This window comes from Stegostoma tigrinum, chromosome 18 (assembly GCF_030684315.1).
Source record: "Stegostoma tigrinum isolate sSteTig4 chromosome 18, sSteTig4.hap1, whole genome shotgun sequence".
Lineage (NCBI taxonomy): Eukaryota > Metazoa > Chordata > Chondrichthyes > Orectolobiformes > Stegostomatidae > Stegostoma > Stegostoma tigrinum.
This window is the reverse complement of record NC_081371.1, coordinates 16,879,382-16,895,086: the sequence shown is the minus strand read 5'-3', so window position 1 is coordinate 16,895,086 and position 15,705 is coordinate 16,879,382. Positions and strand designations below refer to the sequence as shown.

Sequence of the window (15,705 nt, the reverse complement as noted above, 5' to 3'; positions counted from 1 at the left end):
AAAACCAGACTGGTATACAAGTCATAATCACAACATAGATAATGATATGTAACTTTGGCCTGAAGTAAATGTCAAAAGAATGTTGTAGACTTGACAGAACATTGATAGACTCGAGAAACATGCAGAAAATTGACAGATTAAATTTAATACAGAGATATTGAAATCATCCCATACAGAAGGAAGGAATGAGATCAGATAATAACCAGAAATTAGAGCATTAGATAGAGGTTACAGAACCAGAGAGGCCTGAGTGTTTAAACAAATTGTTGAAGATGATAGACAAGTTGAAAGACATAATCAAAGACCCCTCCCACCCCGATTAAACTCTCTTCGACCCTCTTCCATCGAGCAGAAGATACAAAAATTTGAAAACTTGTACCGACAAGTTTAAGAACAGCTTCTTCCCTGCTGTTATCAGATTTATGAACAGATCTCTCATATTAGAGTTGATCTTTCTCTGCATCTTCTCTGTAGCTGTAACAATATATTTTGCATTTTGTGTGATTATCTTGATGTACTTACGTAAGGTATGATTTGAATGGTTAGCACACAAAACAATACTTTTCACTGTAGCTCAGTACACGTGACAGTAATAAATCAAATCAAGTTGAGAAGGTTTACTAAGAAAAAAGGGTTCCTTGGCCTTATAAATATGAATCACAATGTTATTCTAAACCTTTATAAATCACTGATTCGGCCATAGCTGGAGTGTTGTATTCAATTCTGGGTATCTCACTTGTGGAAGGATGTCAGTACCTTGGGAAGGTGCATTAGAGGGATACTATGAGAAGGTTAACAGGCAAGATAGAATTCAGGATCTGTGGAGACGGTAAAAAAGCTGGTGTTCTCTTTAACGTGGGAAGCTTAAAAGGAGATTTGAAAGAGATGATGAAAATGAAGAATGAATTTGCTGGAATTAATAGGGAAACACCACAAAAGTAACCAAAAGAATAGATTTAAAGCAATTCACAAAAGAGGCAGAGAGGCACGACTGGGTTGACTTGATGGAGAATGGGTTACCTGAACAGATTCAATAGCGACTTTCAAAAGGAAACTTCACGAATACTTGGGATGGATAAAATAAAAACTATGGGATATGAGAGAGAGCAAGGGATTGGAATTAACTCAACAGCCCTCTCAATGAGCCAGTATAGGCAGAATGGGTTGAATGGACTTGGATTGTGTTGCGTGATTATGTTTCCAGTCAATGTGAGCCAGCTAACACACCCATCCCAGCACTAGGGCACATTTTGAAAGCATTTGACTGCAACATTTTTTAAAAAAAGTAAAGTATTTATCCTAAAGACCGAACAAAAATTACTGGGTGAAGTTCAGCATGTCTGGCGGCTTCTGTGGGGAGAAATCAGACTGAAGGTTTCGGGTCCGGTGACCCTTCCTCGGAATGGGGTTGACTGGTTTCGGTAGAGTAAGGGATGGGGCACATCCGCACGGGATGCAGAAAGGTCGCTGCAGTGGGGTTAGTCGGTGGATCCTAAGTTCAGTTTTTGCTTTGTCTTGGACGAATATTTCAAAGGAGTCACGATCTCCCTGACACCTTTCAAGGAGGGGTTCGTGATCTGAACGGAAAGATGCTGCGAGCAGGTTTTTCTGTCGGCGGACTGGGAGCTGGTGTCTGCGCCTTTAAAGCTGCCGGGGAGGAGGCTGGAGCCGCTGCGGAGTCCGGGCTGTTAGCAGCAGAACAGGAGAGCGGCCTGTGTGCTGAGGCCGTGCCCCCGCCCGCCCCGGGAGGATGGCAGAGAGTGAGGCAGAAACCCCCGGTACCCCTGGAGAGTTCGACAGCAAATACTTCGAGTACAATGGAGTGCGGCTGCCTCCCTTCTGCAGGGGGAAGATGGAGGAGATCGCCAACTTCCCGGTCAGGGAGAGCGACATCTGGATCGTCACCTATCCCAAATCCGGTAGGAGTCCTCTACCAACATCCCTCACCCCCCCTCCCTCGACAAACACCACCACCCACAGCCCGCTCCGGTTCCTGCAAACCCCGGGGGGGAGGGGGTACCCGGAGCCAGCAGCCACGTCCTGCATTAACCCTGAGCCGCATTGAACAAACTGCAGACACAGCTACAAGCTAACAGCAGCCCCCACCCGAGGGATTCCACTCCACACCCCCCCCCCCCACACACACACACACACACACACACACACAAAACCATCACCCTATTTACCCGCGCCCCCCTCCCCACAACATTCCCTCATCCCTCTTTTCCCCTACAACCCCACATCCCCACCCTTCCCTCCAGCTCCACAGTCCCCCACCCCCTCCAGCCCCCAACAACTCCTCCACACGCTCGTTCCTCCCCTCCTCACATTCCTCTTGACCCCCCCCATGTCCTGCCACCCCACGTTCTGCCTCCCCTGTTCCCCAACCATTTTGCCCCTCCACCCATTCCACGTACATTCTCCTGCCACCCTCACACTCACCTCCTTACACTCTGTCCCACCTCCACACTCTCTGCCACCTCTACACTACCTGACCCCCCCCCGTAACCTCCCCATCACCCCCCACACTCTGTCCTGCATCCACACTCTTGCACACCAAAGCCATCCGTTACCTGCCTCCACACTCCCTGCCCCCCCGCCCTTGCATGCCAAAGCCACCATTACCCCCTACCACCCCTACACAAACACAATCACCCCTCTCTCCACCACCCTTTTACACATTTCTTCCAATACAACTCACCATCAACCACTAGCCCTCCTCAACTCGACACAATATAGCAGTATCACCACTTTCCCATCTCCAAATTCTAATACATCACTTCACTTCACTTCACCCACATCCCAAGAAGACAATCCCATAGCATACCTTTCCTTGCCCCTCCTCCATACATAGCTACTCCCAAAAAATCATGTTTCTCCTCAATCCCAAAACAGAAATTGCTGGAGAAACTCAGCAGATCTGGCAGCATCTGTGGTAAGAAAACAGAGTTAACCTTTCAAGTCTATTGACTTTTCATCAAACCAATATTATTATTTCAGATTTCCAGCATCCATAATTCTTTGTTTTACCACAGCATACGTGGTTAGAATAATAGGTGTGTTTCCCAGTTGACAGGTTATGATTCATGGTGTCTCAGAAATCTGCACTGGACCTGAGGTTTTCAATATATTTATCAATGAATTAATCAGCGGATTAACAAATAGTCTTTATCCAAGTTTGCTGGTGCCACTGCTATTTATTAATGATGTAGATTGCAACAGAAATTTGAAAGGTGGCATTAACAGATTGAGTGAATGTGCAAAACTGGCAGATGGAATTCAGAAGTCAAAACGAAGTTGCTGGAAAAGCTCAGCAGGTTTGGCAGCATCTATGAAGAGAAACCAGAGTTAACGTTTCAGGCCTGGTGCTGTCTTCTTTCGGTTTTTAGATGGATTTCAGTGTTGGGAACTGAGGTCATTCCCGTTTGGCCTGAAGAATAATATATTGGCTTTTTGAAAAATGATATACTAGAAACTGTGAACAAGCCAAGAGAAATCAACCTCCTGTATGGGTATCGCTGACAACAACTAAACAGATGGAGAACAAAAATCCATCAGGAAGATGAGTAAACATTAATCCTTGTTTTGAGGGGACAGGATATACAAAGACACAGTTGTACAAAAACTCTGGTTACATTCTACCTGGAGGATTGAATGGGAGGATTGCATTCAGTCCAGGACACTCCATATAAGGAAGGGACACAGAACAGATTCAACAGAATGATACAGGTTTCTTTTTTTCTAAAAAGAATTAAATATGAGGGCAGGTTTCATAACTTAGGCTTGTATACACTTTGATATTGAAGATTAAGAGATGATCTAATTGGTGTGTTTTAAGGATTTGACAGATGGATTGGTGTATGTTATTTCCCCTGCTGGGGGAGATTACAATAAGGGGGCATAACATTAAAACTCCAGCAAGGTTGCTCAGGAGTGATGTGAAGATCATATAAGGATAATGCAGATCTGGAACTCTCTCTTCTCCAGCACACCCCCACCCCCCACTTCAAATGTTGATGAGGCTTGGTTGATTGAAAATGTCAAATGTGAGATTGATGGAATTTTGCGTTAAGGGGTAGAGAGCAAAGCTGTGTAGATTGAGTTAAGGTGCAGAGCTAATGAATAGCAGAACGTGTTTGAGCCTATTGCTGTTCTTACAATCTATATTTGTTCATGCCCAGTATCCTTCTCCCCACCTCTCTGGATATGTGTTGCAAAGGTGACTGAAACCCCCTCCTCACCATCCCCCACCCACGGCAAACCATGGAATATATTAGAAAGATGATGGCAGCTCATCAATCACTTTGATGTATTATAGTGATTTGTAAAGGTAAAAATTATCCTGGTTTGAAAATGATATTTTTGTCACAATACTTGCACAATTTCCCTGTTACTCTGGCCTTTGAAATAACAGCCTTGCAAATCTTTCAGGTTGTTTTGGTTGAATTATCAAGTTACCTTTTCATCAGTTTGCAATCATTGACAAGTGAATTAGTGAGGGTCATTTTCCTGTTAGTCTAAGCTTTCAGGGCAATGTGATTTCCAATATATGTCATTGTACACCTGGCATTTGGGATGAAATCACATTATCATTGATGTTGTGTAAACAAGCAGCATCATGTTATGTTGTATCTTATTAAATTGCCATGTTCAAAAATAAACAATCCAGAAAATAGGCTTTATCCTATTGTCGAGCAATATCTCTGTCATTCCAATTTAGTATGACGTCTTCCCTTTACAATTCTGTGTTTGCTAAGTGGATCCATGCTATGTTTATTGGTTATTATATTTCATTTTGTTAAGCTTCCATATATTATTTCTGCCTTAAGCCCCTAGCAAATGTTTTGTCCCATGAGCCACATGGAAATTGCCTCAACCTCCTGTTTAAAATAAAAGTGGAAATGTAGTAAATCAGATGAGGATATTTGCTGCATACCAAATAAGCAATTCAGTTTATTTGCAAGCTGTGCCTTGAGAATGTTTCATTAAGCTTAACGGGCCCAGTAGTTGGAGAAGTTACACCATTTGCTTCATACTCTGTGTGGTTACTTCATGGTTTGAAGATTAAAAATACACACACAAATCTGGGGACTCCCTCTTCGTTAATGACACTGCCTATAAGAGACGAAGCTGACATGATATGAGTTTTCCTCAGTGCACCAAAAGAAACCACTCAAAATGACATTTTCAATAGCATAAGCAGGAATTCACTGATAACAGAGAGGATGTTCATATCAGATACTTTTCTTGGTGATTTTATCGGACACAATGAATCCAAATGTAAAATTAGCTGAATTAAACGGATATACAAGTCCTTGGTGACTGGGTACTTTTGATTTTCCATTATTTTTGCTCTGCCAATGTTTAAAGTAAAAATCAATGACTGTTGAAATCCAAAAGGCTGCAAGCAGTGGATGGTGCAATGGGCTGAATGCTTTTTTGTCTTTTCTGAAAACTTGGAATCTAGCAGTGATTTATGGCAAACGAGTCTTCCCTCCCAATTTTGTGTGAGGAAGATCAGTTTGGGTAATCTCAATTTTGTATTTATTCACAACAGAGCACGATCCTCAATTGATCATTTCCTGTGGTTGTGTTAAGTAAAATTTTGTTGTGCTAATAGAAAAAGAAATTTATTGGGTATTTCTTCACAGTTGTTTCTTCACAATTTAAGGCAAAGGAAACAATACAGTGCAGGGACTTATGTTATTCTTAACTTAAGCAATGAGCGTCTGAAACAATGTGTTCCACTTCCTGGTGCTAGCATCTAATTAACATCTTGATAAATACAAAGTGCACTTTTAAACATGAGGAATAAATTTTCTATAACTATAAAATGCGTATAAACCTTGAATCATAGAGAAAAAGCTTTCAAAATGAAATTTCAAGTAGTGTAAGGATGTGCCTATATTAACTTTTTGTATACCTTTTACATTCTGGGGTATTGATCACATTGTATTCATGCTAAAATAGGAAGCTAGCAGGAACCCAGTAAAGCTAAAATTCAAAACAACCCTGAATGGAAACAGATAGTAAAAGCTTACTAATTCACTAGGGCTGCAGCTTGGTATAGGGAATCGCATATACATGGAAGTTGTTCTTATCTTTCAATGTTCATCCCTCTCCTAGTCTGTTTCAACTTTTCTGTCCTGTTTTTAATTCTATGCCTCTTAATGTTCTCCAGTCATCTGCAATGGAATACTTTTTGGAAGTTGTACATGCTGAGTCCACTGTATCTCACCCATCACGATTCTTTCACTCTATCAAACTTGAAATTAACAAACTTTTTCAGAAATCAGTAGTGCCTGCTCCTAATTATATTCTCTTCACACAATATAAATATGTATTGGGGAAACTGGGTGAATAGTTAAGCAGGATAGCTTTGCAATGAAGAAACATACATTTTGAGCACCATTTCCTTTTAATGAACTTACACTTGTTTCTGATAGTAGAGGTTCAGATACATGGAAAGCAAATTTTTCTTTTGGTCAAGTCTACACTTTATTTGTAATAGGATGTAATGGACAATATATTCACCAAATGCAGTTTCTAAGTAGAAATCCACATGCTCTAAAGAAGTTTTGAAGAAGGAATCAAGACATTAATTATTCCTTTGATTTAAAAAATGGATTGTATTGATTTCACCCACTTCTACACATTTATACTTTGTTTTTAGGTGCATTATATGATGTATGCCGTAATATACAGTAATGATTGTATGCATTTTGGCAGCATATAATTAACTCAGGATCTTGGCTTATCCAAAATCCAGTTATGGGTGTATTTCATTTTTCTGCAGTCCAATCCTGGCACCACTGCCTCACCACAAAGTATACACTCCCGTCTTTGATTCCATACTGCTTTTTTCTGAGATTACTTACAATCTTAGCCCGAGGTTAAACTTCTGTTCCTACATAAACTCTTAACAGAAAAAACACCTCCATAGCAGTATCTTCTTCTCCCTCGGGCTTGCCCATCTGCTGTTGTAACACTGATCTGTACTTTTGCCACCTCCAAACTTGATTCTTTCAAAATAGTGATAAATGTGGATGCTGGAAATCTGTGGTAAAGACAGATAATGCTCAAGCTAATAGGCAGGCGTGGTGAGAAATTTTGAGACAGAGTAAATGTTCCAGATCAATATTTATCCCAAAAGATTTTTTTTTGACTTGCATCTATTTCTTTACTCAAAGCTGTGACCATTTTGGATATTTTTCCATGTCATGACATTATTAAACACACATTCTTGTAATTTCTATTCATGTTATAGTCATGGATCTTCTCCTGGTCTTCATGTTGGAGATCCTGGGGCAATCATGTGCCTTTAAAATATTGCAAAATTTATATTGTGCACATGTGAGCTGTTGCTAAGTCTCAGCTTGGTCTCACTGGTGGCACATGTGCCTCTAATTCAGAACCTGGTTAGCGCACTCCTCCAAGAGTTGAACATATAATCCAGGTTTTTTCCTTCATTGCAGTACTAAGAGAACGCTGCATTGACACACTGGTGTTCTATTTCGATATCCTGTACGTTGCCTCAGATGTGTGAATGATCCTCATGGCATGATTCAAAGAATGATGTTCTAGGCAATATTTATCCCTCAACCAGCATCACAGAAACAAATCATCTTACCAAATATGGCATTGCCGCTAGTTAAATCTTTGCGGAACACAAATTGATTGTCACTTTTCCTACATTACAGTTGCGTATTTAAAATTACTTCTGCCTCTTTCTGGTCATTTAGAAAATTCTGAGGTCGTGGAAGATATTTATATAACTGCAAGTTTCTCTTTCCCTCTTTTTCCCACCCCCTCTCTCGTACACTCTTGTCTTTGCCACAACCTTTGACTGTTGCCTCCCTTCCTCCCCTGTTAGGATTCCTGGATCCTGAAAACATCCAATCTTTGCCTTTAGTCAGAGATAATTTGCACTTTTCCGATTATCAAATATGTGAGAAAATGCTACTGTGCAATTTTCCATGCGTTGTAATTGGAATTAGCACCAGAAGGAATCATTCAGACTGTTAAAGTAGGAAATTACAACAATACTTAGACAAGTTAGATTGTGATACATTGAATTTGGGTTGATGCAGCAAATTAGCTAATTTAAGGCTTTTGAGGAAGGGGCTGAAAGCGACACTGAACAGAAATCACAGAACTATGAACTAAACTGGGTGCGTCCCACTGTGTACTCACTTCACTTTTCCCCTAACTGCATTGTGGATTTTTGGGCTCAGCACATCTTTGCCATGAATACAAAACACCTACCATCATATTATTCACCCAACATTCACCCCATATTTTTCCTTATTTGTATCTTTTAAGTAGATTTTTTTTTGTTAATGTGAGTGACTTCGTGTGGAACAATGGACACTGTTAGGTTATTAGAAGCTGTAGCGGCCAATGAGTGTTGCAAAACATGGATTTTCAAGTCACAGCCAATATTGAAGTAAAATTGCCATAGTCACAGAGGAACATAGGACTGCTCGCTTATTAGCGGGTGATGACTGGTAGTGGCTTAACCTGAGAATCACCATGACCCAGGCAAGAGGAGAGGTTGAGAAGGTGGGACCTTCATGGTTAATCTCAACTGGTGCAGGAATTGAACCTGCACGGTTGGTGACTCTGCATCACAAACCAGGCATCCATCCAACTGAGCTAACTGACCCTGTCATAACCAACATTAGTCCTCACCCGACTAGTGATATTTATACAATGTCTGCCTCTACTGTGGATGAGTGGACTGTTTGTGTAGTTTGAAGAAGGTATGTGGTTGGGAATATGTGGCATGGTGGCACAGTGGTCAGCACTGCTGCCTCTCAGTGCCAGGGACACAGGTTCAACTCCACCCTTGGGCGACTGTCTGTGTGGAGTTTGCACATTCTGCGTGGGTTTCCTCCGGGTGCTCCGGTTTTTTTCCCCACAGTCCAAAGATGTGCAAGCTAGCTGGATTGGCCATGCTAAATTGCCCATAGTGTTCAGGGATGTGTAGATTAGGTGGGTTATAGGGGGATGGGTCTGGGTGGGATGCTCTGAGGGTCGGTGTGGACTTGTTGGGCCAAAGGGCCTGTTTTCACACTGTAGGAGTTCTGTGAAAGTGTAAATCTCCGAGAGGGAGGCTTGTTTGTGTTACAAGCATAAAACTGGACTTGAGCAATAAAGGCTCATTTATGAACAAATAACAATAGGGTTTTGTATAAGTTCGATTACAAGCTCGAAGTAGTTTTGAATAGTTCTGTGGAAAATTAAATAGGTAGTAGAGAGTATATGATGGATAATTTGTATGAGGAGTGGGCTTGAATGGCTACTTTTTATCCCATGGTCATGTTTTTCAAAGGAGATTATCCTTCCGTCAATAAAATGCTGCACGTTAATCCTTTATCATTCTAAATGGAAAATGCAAGGGCAGCTTGAAAAATAACACATTTCTGAAGAAGGGCCCCGAATTGAAATGTCAGCTTTCCTGTTCCTCTGAAGCGGCCTGGCCTGCTGTGCTCCTCCAGCTCCACACTGTGTTATCTTTGACTCCGGCATCTGTAGTCATTGCTATCTCTCTCTTTCTTTCGGATGTGCTTTTTCCTAAAGGATTGACTTTCTGTCTGCACTATTTTCACTAACTGGGTGAGAGATACTTGGGTGACAACATAAATAGGTTAATGACCTTGTGAAAAAGCACATGTAAATGTTGTACGAAAGCTTTAACCAGTTGGTTAAAAACAGTTAACGGAAGGATTTCGCTCTCCTCCACCCCCCCCCCCCCCCAACCCACTGCCTACTCTGCAAATGGCTTTAAAAGATTGGAATATTTCACAAAATAGATGATGGTACAAAAAAGATTATATTTGACATCAGGTAAATCACAGTCCCTGAGAAAATTCTAATCAGATTGCATTTGTCGTCAAATGTACAGGACAGAATCCTCTGTTCTTGTTGATGGTGGGCTTGGAGACAAGAAGCGTATTAGACAGGGATGTGGTGTACCTGAATCCATCTGCCTATTCCCTCTGCCAGAGTGAAGTCCAGGGTGGAAAGGCCCATGATCAACCTTGCCACCCTGCTGTTGGTGGAGGCCCTTAAGTACTACTATGTGGTGTGAATGACAGCTAGAACCATGTGATCAGTTAGGTCTGGTAGGGAAGGATGTTGTGAGGTCCCTTGATCAAAGGCACTCAGAGCCTTATCGAGGGGCTGGATCTCAACTAAGGGGTGGGGGCATCGGTGATGCTGAGAGTCAAAAGCCTTTTCTGCCGACCTTCCTTGCTACCCCCATGCTGTGGAATCCACCTACATCATATTACTCACCTGTGGCCTGCATTGCTCCACGCTTGTGGCACTTGATTTGTGTCTTGCCAGTAGCATCCATGGCCTCCCCAGTGGTGCTGCTGAGCATGACCCTCTGGTAGGCCGCTGCTTCTCAACATGTGAACGGTCTGTCTTCATGCTCTCGATTCCAGGGAAAGCCCTGTGAGTGGCCACAACGTTGACTGATTGGCTTGTGGAAAGAAGCGAGAGGCGAGAGCCATGAAGCTTTAACAATATCCATAATCAAAATGTTACTTCTGGCTCTAACAACACTTAGCATGATTTAGTTAAGCTCAAACAGAAAGACAGTGTGAAATGCTAGATTTATATCTGTGATAGCAGATTTTGCTTGTTGCATATAGAGACTTTGTTGTTTTTAAGAACAATTGAGATAGTCAGTTGAGAGTTTAAATAACTATTTTAAAACTAGTAGAATTATGATCACTGGTCTCAAAATGCACCCCTACCCCACTAACGTTTCAGTCTCTTGTCCTGCCTTATTTCCCAAGAGAAGATTAAGTTTTGCTCCTCCTTCGTCTAGAACTGTTAAGTCTTCCCGTGGTGCCCAGCATCAAAGATACCAACCTTCTCTCCACGTGATATCAAAATACAGCTGAAGGCATTGGATCCATCTAAGGTTGTATTCCACATTCCAGCTACAGTACCAAAGACTTGCGTTCCAGAAATGGCATTGCCCCGAGCTAAACTGTTCCATCACAGTTAAAATACTGACATCTAAACGAACAAATGAATTCAAAAAAGCTCTTTACTGTTTAAGCCTGTTTAGAGTGTGACTATTTATTCTAAAGGTCACAAGTGTATTTGGATGGAATTGTAATATTCCTAATCACTGGAAAAGAAGTAGTTAAATTAGATTGGCCCGATTCCTTGCTGTTATCTCACTAATTTTCTATTCAATTTTATGGCAAAGGATGGGACTGCTGTTGGATTAAGATGATAAGATCGTTTGTTGCCTCAAACTGTTGGCTGCCACTTGCTGTAATGGTAGAAATTCTTGGAAAGTGGGTCAAAAACACGAAGAGCTGGCCACTGCGAGTAACCAGCTCTGTTGGGCCCTGCCACCCTGGGATTTTCCCATACGTTTTCCACTTGGACCGGGCCATTTCAAAGCTCCACTGCATTTTCACAGGCACCCTGCTTTAAATTACAGGTGACTTCTAATGGAAATGCAAATCAATTAACCCAAGAAATGTTGGCAGGTTCAGAAAAGTAGAGCATTGGTAAGCACACGTCTGATTTATATAAATGTGCGGAACTTCAGGGCTTTGATGTTTAAAACAGGAAGGTAATCTGGTGTCTGGAAACAGCTGCATACCTTGATGGTAATCAGACTTACCTTTTGACAATAGATTTTAGTTGGTGAGATTTCAAAACCAAAACTCTGACGTGAAACTTGAACATGCAGTTTGACTATTCCAGAATAGAGTTTGTATCCTCAGTCCAGCTATATGTGCATATGTATCCATTTACTGAGATGGTTTTGTTGAGCAGACCAATCCAGGAGTGTAAGAGCAGTGCAAATGAGGCTGGAGGGGTAGGTTGGTCTCTGAGTCATACAGCACAGAAACAGGCTCTTTGGTAAAACTTGCCCATTCTGACCAGTTTTCCCAATCTTAACTTGTCTCATTTGCTTGTGTTTGGCCCAGATCCCTCTAAACCTTTCCTAGTCATGTACATATCCAAATATCTTTTAAATGTTGTAACTGCGCCTGCATCTGAAGAAGGGTCCTGACTCAAAACATCAGCTTTCCTGCTCCACTGATGCTGCCTGGCCTGCTGTGTTTTTCCAGCTCCACACCTTGTTATCTATCTAACTATGCTGTTTTGAACACAACACGCACTTTTAAAATTTGAAATATGCAGCCGATTAAAAATATTACTTGTTACTTTAGTTGGTTTATTGGAATTGCTGGATAATTTGATTTTTTTTTTCCATGTATGTGCAGCCTGTACAAGAGACAGGTGGCTGCATTTTTAATTTGCTTCAATGGGCCAGATATGAACTGTGAAGCTTGCTCTGTGGATTAGAGAGGTCTATGACTGTGACATACTGCATTTCAAATTCAGCTTTGTAACCTAAAACTCAAATTAGTTTGCAGGCTTATTTACAGATAAACAAACATTCTCACTTGTAGAATATTCGAAAATCAAGCGAAGCAGAAAAAAATAACCTATTAGTTTATCTTTAGTGAAGGTTAAAGCCAAAAGCAATTGAGACATGTGCTATAACACAAAGGCAGAGTCTTCCATGTATGTAGCGGAGAATTTGTGCTGCTACAGTATTTGCATTTCCTTTGTCACTTCATACCAATTAGTTTAGATGTGAGGCTTTTATTATTGTTACTTATTTCCTATGGATACAAAAATGAGTCAGCGAGAAAAGAGTTAATGTTTTCTGTCAGAAAAGGTTGTGCGTCAGGAATAAATTGGAATCCCACAGACCAAGACTGAAGCTTTAGTATCCTTTTTTCTACAGGAGGGCAGGTGTGAAAATGTCCCAGGAATAATTAGATTTTCCTTCAAATGCATGAAGGATTCCGAAAGAAATAATATGAACCTCAATGTGAAATATTTAATCTCATTCAAATAAACAAAGAAAGCCGACTTGTGCTTTGCCTATTGTTTGGGAATTAAATTTATTTTCTAAACAGATTTCCCCTCTCCCACTCACCCCCATATGCAGAATTGGCTGGTTCTAAAGAGTGATGTAATGCTTCAGCTAATGGACCCACTGCAGTACTGCATTTTCTTTCTGATCTTTGACTTCAGTTATTTATATCCTTGATCGTTATTTGTTTAAAATTCAATCTTGTGCTTAAACTCCGTATTAGGGATGCGTGTTAAGCTGAAAGTATCCCCTCAAGGCAATGCCATAAAAACTGTCTGCCAGGCATGTTAAGGGCAGTAGCTCCTGTCGATTTTAAAGTACAGGGTGTGAACATTGAGGTTGCATTTTGACCTTAAGATTTATACATGGCATAATAATTAGGGATGAGCACTTCAGAATTTTTACTTTATCAGCTTAGCACATAATCTTTTCACTGTGTGACTAATGATTATACAAATGTGATATAACAAAAAAAACTATGTTTCAATAATGCAGAAGTCAAATTCCCCTTCTCCACCCCGCCTCCCCAAATATTATCTTTTCAGTGCAACACCTTAGGCTGAGTAACAACTTATGATGTTCTACAGACATTGCAGGCTCTTCAGTAATTTCTTCACCTGAACCAGGACAGCTCGTGCGTGTAGAAAATCTTGCTGTGCTTACAATGGGTGTTGTCGCTGTGCAGGTGTCCTCTGCATCCTTTACAGTGGAGGTCGCAAAGGAATAATTGGGAGCGTGGACTTTGACTGAATTGTTGATGTTTCCAGAAATTAATTGAAATTACTCATTCCTTCTGTTTTGACTGAGAGTTGTCAAATTGATATATATCACCGTTTTAAATTAAAATGTAAAATTCTATAATTTTACGGTTAGTTTTTCTGAGTAGCCCATATCGTGTTTCCATAGCCTTACCAGACCATAAGGCTGGTCTCTCATTGATGGTGATTTAACCCTGAGGACTGCCATACCTCAGATGAGGGGAGAGATTGAGAATGACAGTCCTTTATGGTAATCTCAGCCAGTGATAGAAATTGAACCCATCACACTCCTTCACCAAGCAACTGTACAAATTAACTGAGCAAAACAGTCCCAGATTTGATTTTAACAATAAAATAAATGAACTAAGCAATTTACGTATGATGCAGTTTGAAAGATTTCAAAAGTCACAGTAAAAATATAATCCCATCTGTCCTATCGCCAGCATGTTACTGTACATCAAACATAAAGGAATTCACATCTCTAATATATCTGTAGCTTTAAATTTACTTTTTTGTAATTCCCCGTCTTGAGCATTTGGTAGCCCCTCATTGGTGAGTCACATAAATGAGCTTAGACTTTCCTGACTTCATATGACCAATTCAGGATTCTAAGCAAGAGCATCTGGTCTGGAACTTTTTCAAAACTGAAATCCTTACACTGTAGTAAACCTTATTTTGTAACAGATCTAAACAAACTCCTTTCTTCAGGAAAACCTATTACGTATATCTAACTTCAACTTCTGTGAACTGGGTTGTGGGGTTGGGGGAAACTTTCCAAGCTGTGGGTCTTTTCCCAAGCAGAAAAAGCCCTGATCCCTTTAAACAAGAAGCAAACTGTTGCTTCCCAATGTTTACTCTGCCCACACGTAAGATTCTCAATGCAAACAGGGACTCCCTCTCTTACATTTTTTTTCTGAGAAAAATGATGACACATTCAGCATTAAACTCAGTCATACACACAGTTCAAAATTCACACACCATTTGTTCAAAATTAAATCTAGAAAATAAATAAAAGTAAAGTATTAAGATTAGATATATGTACATCACACTCCTTAAATCTCTCAATCCCCTTGTTATCAAAGAACGTTTTCATTATTGAATAGGCCTACGTAGAATAAGTCAAAAACTGTAAAGAACCTGGTGCTCTCCTATTATAATTTGCAGAACATGATTTCCATATTTGTTAAGCCCTGGTCCAAGTGACAACATCGTAGTTTGATGTAACGTTTTCATGTTGGAAACATCTCTGAGCATAGTACTGTATGAAGGAAGAAAATAGAACAGTTAGAAGGAATTGTTGAGTGAGGCCAAGAGATTAAGTAGAAAGAAATTTTTTCAGAAGGACGACAGCAGACAAGGCATTGAGACAGGAATTGCAGTGGACAGGCATATCGTGCCTGAGATGTGGCGTTTATGGGCTGTGAACAAGTATTGAATCAGTATCAGAGGACCAAAGAGTGGAGAGTGCAAGCAGGAACGTAACACTGAAGGAAATCATGGAAATGAGATGGGAAAAATCGACATTTCTAGACAAAAGTAGGGATTTTGTAATTATTATGTCGGTAACAGTGTTTTCAAACTTGACGTTTTTGATAACAAACCATGTTTAATTCTCCATGTATTCATAAAACCATGCCATAAAATACAAGGTGAATGTGCATTCCAGTTCAAGGACATGACAGAAATATTTCTGGTAATTCATTGGAACAAGGGAATGTGTTAATATGATTCACCATCATACTTGTTATTTTTAAACTGGAAGTCTCCTTGCTAGCATTGGGGGACATCAGTATTCACTTAATTCAATCTTCTATATGTATCCTATGCAAGAAGGGATTATTGTTGCAACACAGATCAGAATACTATTTAATACTATTCCACATGAAACCCAGCCAAAATAATGGGCAACTGCTGTGTTTCCAATTCTTTGTCATTAATACCCTCCATCAGTGGCTAATATTGTCTTTCCACCTTGCTTCTAACCATAGAGCCATACTAAGCCTCTTCCTTCCAAGAAAG

At 40.6% G+C, this 15,705-nt stretch overlaps 1 protein-coding gene across 2 annotated transcripts in view; it reads left to right on the top strand.

Annotated features, from left to right (window-relative positions):
• Window positions 1–1,618: 1,618 nt before the first annotated feature.
• The window catches only part of sult4a1 (sulfotransferase family 4A, member 1), a 47,824-nt gene continuing 33,737 nt past the window's right edge, over window positions 1,619–15,705 (top strand). Inside the window, exon 1 of one of the 2 annotated variants that reach the window (XR_009446872.1) lies at window positions 1,619–1,919. Coding sequence is in view for 1 of the 2 variants with exons in the window: in XM_048549567.2 (XP_048405524.1) it covers window positions 1,751–1,919 (169 nt within the window). In the remaining variant the exon portion in view is untranslated. The remainder of the gene's footprint in view (window positions 1,920–15,705) is intronic. The other variant, XM_048549567.2, reaches the window with a different exon arrangement.